This window comes from Elephantulus edwardii, unplaced genomic scaffold (assembly GCF_000299155.1).
Source record: "Elephantulus edwardii isolate Elephantulus edwardi_28Jun2011 unplaced genomic scaffold, EleEdw1.0 scaffold00020, whole genome shotgun sequence".
Taxonomy (NCBI): Eukaryota; Metazoa; Chordata; class Mammalia; order Macroscelidea; family Macroscelididae; genus Elephantulus; species Elephantulus edwardii.
Window position 1 is genome coordinate 14979118 of NW_006399770.1, and position 6877 is coordinate 14985994.

Consider the following 6877-nt stretch of genomic DNA (forward strand, 5'->3'; position numbering starts at 1 on the left):
AAAAAAACAACTGAACAAAAGTTTTCAAAGGGCAGCTTGAGAAGATAAAGTGAAATGTTAAAACGAAATGTTCAAAGAGCTAGAGTCAGAGAATAAATGATAATTCACTTTTATTTTCAGAGAACTTACTTGCCATTTCTTAAACTAAAAAACCAATTCAAGACTCAAGTTGTATTACTTAGAGATGCTATGGGTAAAATCTTAAATGATTAAGAAAGCATCAGAAGAAAATGGAAGGAATGCACAGAGTCCCAATACCAAAAAGAATTGGATAACACTTGAAAATATCACCAAATACCATATGAACAAGCGCTAGCGGTAATGAAGGAAGAATTTCTGAAGGTGCACTGAAGGCATTAGCAAAGAAAAGGCCCTGGGAATTGATGGAATACCAGTTGACCTCTTTCATCTGACAGATTCAGCTCTAGACATGCTCACCTGTGTATATCAGAAAAATTGGAGGACAGCTGCATGGCTGACTGACTGGAAAATACCCATATTTATTCCAATTTTTTAAAAAAGTGATCCCACAGAATGTGGAAATTATCAAACAGTATCGTAAATATAACATGGGAGCAAAATAATGCTTAAGATTATCCAAAAATGGTTAACACAGTACATTGAAGGGACTGCCCAAAGTTCAAGCTGAATTTAGAAGAGGCCGTGTCATCAGGTATATCATTAATGATGTTGGATGGATCCTGGCTGAAAGCAGGGATGACCAGAAGGATGTCTTTTTATGTTTATTGACTGTGCAAAACTTTTGACTCTGTGGATATAACAAACTATGGCTAACATTGAGAAAAATGGGAATTCCAGAGAATTGTGTTAGTGAGAAATCCATCCTTAGATCAAGCTCTTGTCCTGGTTGAAATCAGGAAGGTGTATGCAAAGTTTAAAATAAAAAAGGTGTGCTTCAGGGATATATCCTTTCTCCTTGCCTATTCAGTCTCTGTGCGGAACAAATAGTTTGTGAAGCTGGACTCTGAAGAGAAATGTTGCATCAAGATCAGAGGAAGACAGCTTGCCTTATGCAGATGACACAGCCTTGCTTGCTGCAAGTGAGAAGAAATTGAAATGCTTGCTGAAGAAGATCTAGGACTACAGCCTCATATATGGATAATTTCACAACATCAAGAAAAGCATCCTCACTCCTGGGCCAGTAGACAACATCAAGATAGATGGAGAAAGCTTTGAAGTTATCAGTGATTTCATCTTGCTTGGATCAACAATCTTGTTACCAGTGTGTCAGGAGACATATTGCACTGGGCAAGTCAACTGTCAGAGACTCCTTCAAAATACTTGGGAGCAATGATTAGTTTGAGGACTAAGGTGCACCTGATTCAGACCATGTTCTTTTCAGTCACTTGCTGCACATCTGAGAGCTGCACAGTGAATAAAGATGACAGAAGAAGAATTGATGGCCATTGAGTTATGATGCTGCCAAAGAACAGATGTATCTTGGAAATAGTGCTGTCATAGTGCTCCTTGGAGGCAGCGATGACAAGGCTTCATCTTGTCATACTTTGGGCATGTTGCTAAGTAAGACTATTCCTTGGAAAGGGACATCATGCTTAGAAAGGTCAGCAAAGGAGCAAAGACTCACAATGAGATGGATTGACATGGTGACTGCAGTAGTGGGCTCAAGTGTGTCACAGATGATGAAGATGGCACAGGATAGGAAAGGGTTCAGATCTGTTGTTCATAGGGTCCTTATGAATTGTACTTGACTCCATGTCACCTAACAACAGCTAGTTGCAATGTTAGCAGTTTAAATCAACCCAGAGGTGACTCAGAAGACAGGCTTCTGAAAGGTCAAACCTAAACCCACTGTCTGCAATTTGATTGTGGCCTTCCATCCAGTTTCCTCAACTGTAAATCTTTATGGGAGGAGATTGCCTTGCCTTAATTTCCATGGAGCAACTGATGCCTTTAAACTGCTGACCTTACAGTTATCCCAATGCTTAACCTGCTTGGCCACCGGAGGTCTTTTAATAGCAGTAGCAGCAGCAACAGCAGCAGCATAGATATTTAAAGATTTCTATAATCTGTTTTAATTAATTAAAGAGAGAGTATATGTGAGGTTTTATTTGGGCCTTTTTTAAAAAAATTAGCAATTTATATATGTTGTATATCAAAAAATCTAATTATAATATCTTGTTCAGTAGATTTTCTGGATAAAAGTAAGAGACTATTAAAATTTATTATCTCACATTTAGAATTAGTTGTCACCTACTGTATGACAGTTTTTAGCAAAAGCTTCAAATACCTTCAATAGTGCAGTGGATTTTAATATTCAACTCTAATTTTTAATATAAGAGGAATATTTTGCTAACCTTTTAAATTTCTTACTTTCTACTCTTTTGCAGTTATCTCTTATCTAAAAAAATTCTTTGGTAGAAAAAGAAAAGGTTGAAATTATTAAGAATTGTTATTCCTAGCAACAATAATAGTTAAGTTGTAGTGGTAGTTAACTTCTGGTATCGGCTTATCAAAATAAACTGGATAGGCTAAGCCTATGCATAAATTTTTTAAAAACTCCTCCAATTCAAGATGATCACAGTAGCAGATTGACTCTAACAGAGGATACAATAGTAGGAATCTGAAAGAGAATACCATGTAGTGTTTCTTCATATAAAAATCATCTTTGTGTCCTACTACACTACTGTTTTTTTTGAGGTAGCCAAGCCAACATGAAAGTAATATATACTTATAGTTACATGTGTATATATGTGCTTACATTCATAGGTGCATATACTTAAATCTTTCTTGGGGGGTCAGACTGAAGAATCTAAACACTAACCTTACTTACCTAAGTAACAGCACTCACTGCATTCATGAATTTCATGTTCTAATTCTCAGAATAGCTCTGTTCAAGTAAACATAGTTATGTGTAAATGCGTGGGTGCCTGATTTTTCATAGGGTTTTAATTTTAAACCTGCAATCATGATTAGCAAAATTAAGCTTAATGAAATCACTTTAGTCCAACAACTCACCGGAATTTATAGAGTGTTTACTAAAGTGGGTTTTGGGACAAAAAGAACTCCTGTCTTTGATCTTGAAATCTAGTGAATCTCAAGGGCATATAGCTTCAGTCTGGCATTAACCATGGATTAAAATGCAGGTTAAAAGAAAGTGCTATTTATATTTCTAAATAGTAACTCTGTTGATTTGTTGATTAAATTCCCAAGTATGGTTGTGCAATGCAGGCTGCAAACGTTTTGAATATAGTGAACTTTTTCTCAAGAAAAAGCAAGCAAGCAAGCATGTCTGTTCTTTTAAAAAATAGCATATTAAGTTATTTGCTTTAAAAAGACCAAGTATGCATTGTGTCTGAGTATAGATATGTATGTTATTTGGGAATTAAATTTTTTGCAGGGCAAACACCAACATAATTAGATAGTGCCCATTACTTTCTTAAACATATATTTACAGTAAAAATTATATTTAGAAGTTAGAAATTGAGAGAAAGCATTAGTTTGATGCTTCCATTGTATTGTTAAGGGAGCTCTATTGGCCTGGTCCAGAGTGAGTTGCACTGCTATTTCAACTTCTTGAGCTGTTCAAATTCAACAGTGGCTCCTCTGGAGATATATGGACAGTCTACTTCCATGCAATTTATAGGCTTAGAAACCCAGTGGAGAGTCAGCTATGAGTTGGTTCCAACTTGACAGTAATGAGTTTTGAGTAATACTGTTAAGAACCAGAGAAGTTAACTACTGTCAAGACCCTTTGGATGATGCTTTAACATTTACATGCCAAGTTAAAGTTGTTTCTAATGACTTTAACTAACCTAGATACTCCTTATGGAAAAAGAAAATCTTTCCTCAGTACTTCACACAGGTAGGAATCAGAAAGCTTCAGAAGTCCATGGAGAAAGAGACAGGTATTTTAAATAGTTTAATTACAATTATATGAAGCTGAATTGACTCTAAAAATAGGTAATGGAAAAGTTTTTGCTACATTTATTAATCCTAGAAAACGAGTGATAGAAATATAAATCTCAAGTTGTCTAAGATAATTCGGAAACAGTTTTATTTTCCACAGATCAAAGCTCTACTTTCTAAGAATTTCAAAGCTGAAGGGTACAAAGTAGAAAGTATTATTTTTAGAAAGGAGGAATTAATGCATTATTAAACTCCCATTTTCTAGCTCCTTTCTTTTTCTTTTATCCTTCAATCTTTCCTTCTTTGCACTCTTGCCTGGTCCTGTTCTTTTTCCAGTGGCAGCTTGAGATTTACATTTCTGTGGAAGATAAATCTACTTAAGCTAAACCTACTTACTTTGAGAAGTAGAATCCGAGTATTTTATGGCATTCTGGTGTTAATAATAATTTGTAATATTTAAAATGTATTCTCATTTATTTCTACAATAAATTTAAAGTAAAATGTACTTTACTATAAATACAAAGATTTGCTGGATGACTACTCAGAACCATATAATACACCTTAGACTCTTGGAACATATGTAAACTATGTAAACTTGTGATTTGTTTTTTGAGAAATAACAATTCTTTTGTTTACTTTGCTCTTTAGGTATGTTAGAGCGGAAGTTCTGGCTGGCTTTGTCAATGGCTTATTTTTGATCTTCACTGCTTTTTTTATTTTCTCAGAAGGAGTTGAGGTATAGTAGATAATAATTTGAGTCAATAAATTATTTCATGTAAAGAAAATCTTTGTTGAAGATTCATGTTTTAGAACTATTTTACACTATTATTATTTATTGATAGGAGGGACTTATAAAACAATTGGAAAAATGAAATTTGTGGGAAACTTCTTGTGATTGAAAACAAGTAAATGATAGTGCTTTACAAACCATTGCTGAAATATTAATAGGAGGGAAGCAAAGATCCAGTCTTGAATATAACGTCAGTTGGGACGACTGCCTAAAGGAAGAACCTGAGAGTCTGTCCATGAATTTTTAATGTTTGATGTTGAAGAAGAAAATTTAAGATATAATGAGTTTAAAATGATAGGTAGTATTTAAAGACATAAAGGGGGCAGATCTGTAGAAATTCTTTTAATATTTATGTTACTGTAAAAGTAGTAAACCTTACCTTTACTGGAACATATGGGCACTGGTTTTCTATAAATTATTTTGGCAAGTATTTTTGGAATACTAACTCTTCAAGTAGCTAAAGTTTTTTATTTAATTATATATTTTTATTCTTTGATCAGTTAGAACTTACAAAGACTCTGTGTTTGTGTTGTGTGTTTTCTAGAGAGCATTAGCCCCTCCAGATGTACATCATGAGAGACTACTACTTGTTTCAATTCTTGGGTTTGTGGTAAACCTAATAGGAATATTTGTTTTCAATCATGGCGGTCATGGACATTCTCATGGCTCTGGTATGACGGTTAGAAGCATTTGTTTCTTCATTTTCTACAAGATTTCTGTGATAAATTTTAGCTTTTAAAAATTGACAAATAATTTTCAATATTAAGCTTTATATGATTTAATAGTAAAAGTGGTACTCCGTTCTTTGGAGTACCTTCGCAAATTGTCTCCTCCACTTCTTCATGTCATTCCATTTCATTTCTTCCTCATATTGTGATGCTGTCTAATTTTGCAAGTAATCCTCATTTGGGATGAATTCTTCTATACTTGTAGCTTAACTGTTTACTGTGATGATGATGATGATGATGTTGTTGTTGAGTACTGTTGAGACAAAACCAACCAATAGCTGACCCTCCAACAGATTTTTAGAGGCATTTAATCACATAGGAGGAGATTGCCCATCCTTTTCCCACAGAGCATATTTCATATTTGAACCAAGTGCAGTTTGGGATTGCAGCACAAGTTCTTACCACTAAGTCATCAGAAGTCTATGGTTTATAAGTGGTACTATGATACCAGTTAAATAAAACAAACATACATTAGAAAATTACAAGTCTACTAAACATTTTTGTAGTGTATGTATGTTTGCTATGCATTTTATTCTTAAAAATACTTCCATATATCTGTTTACGTAGTGTTTTTAACAGCTATATAAATGTCCGTAATATGGTGTAGATGGTTTGTTTAACTTTTTAAAAAAATTTATTATTAATTTCAATGAAAATTTACAGAGACTTTGGGTTTCCATTCACTCATTGTTGTACTTTTCTCCCCTCCCAACCTTCCCCCTAGTACACTACCCTCTTGAAAAAGTAGAAGAAAAATTCTTTTATTGTTTTACAAACCCTCCCCCAGGTCCACTCCACTATGCGGCCTTCGCTCTGGACTCCTGTCATGACAAAAATACCTAACCACATATCCCTTTTAAACAGCTTTCTCCCTTCTCTGTTTCAATGCAGTATACATTATTCAATCCATCTTTCTTAGTCTCCCCCCTACTCCGATGTCAGTCCTATTTTACAACAGTGGCACCATGCGGTATTTGTCCTTTTCTGACTAAGATACTTCACTCAGCATAATGTCCTCCAGAGTCACCCATTTTGAATAATATTGCATGAATTCTTGTTTTTCAATGCAGCGTAGTATTCCATTATGTGAATATATCAAAGCCTCTCTATCCATTCGTTTGTTGATGGGCACTTAGGTTGTTTCCATCTCCTTGCTATTGTGAACAAAGCCACAATAAACATGGCTGGCATATATCTGCTTGGATGTCAGTTATGGCCTCTTTGGGGTATATTCCCAGAGTGGAATTTCTGGATCAAATGGTATCTCTATTTGCAACATTTTTAGAAAGCGCCATACTGCCTTCCACAGTGGTTGTACCATTTTACACTCCCACCAGCAGTGAATAAGGGTTCCAGTTTCTCCACAACCTTGCCAACATTTGTTGCTTGCTGTTCTGTTAAATTTTGCTATTCTGACTGGGGTGAGATGATATCTCATAGTTGTTTTAATTTGCATCTCTCTCAGAGCTAG

General features: G+C 34.9%; 1 protein-coding gene across 1 annotated transcript in view; it reads left to right on the forward strand.

Moving 5' to 3' along the window:
* The window catches only part of SLC30A7 (solute carrier family 30 (zinc transporter), member 7), a 154599-nt gene that overhangs the window by 26326 nt on the left and 121396 nt on the right, over window positions 1-6877 (forward strand). Inside the window, exons 4-5 of the mRNA XM_006882450.1 lie at window positions 4537-4624; window positions 5223-5349. Of these exons, the coding sequence (XP_006882512.1) occupies window positions 4537-4624; window positions 5223-5349 (215 nt within the window). The remainder of the gene's footprint in view (window positions 1-4536; window positions 4625-5222; window positions 5350-6877) is intronic.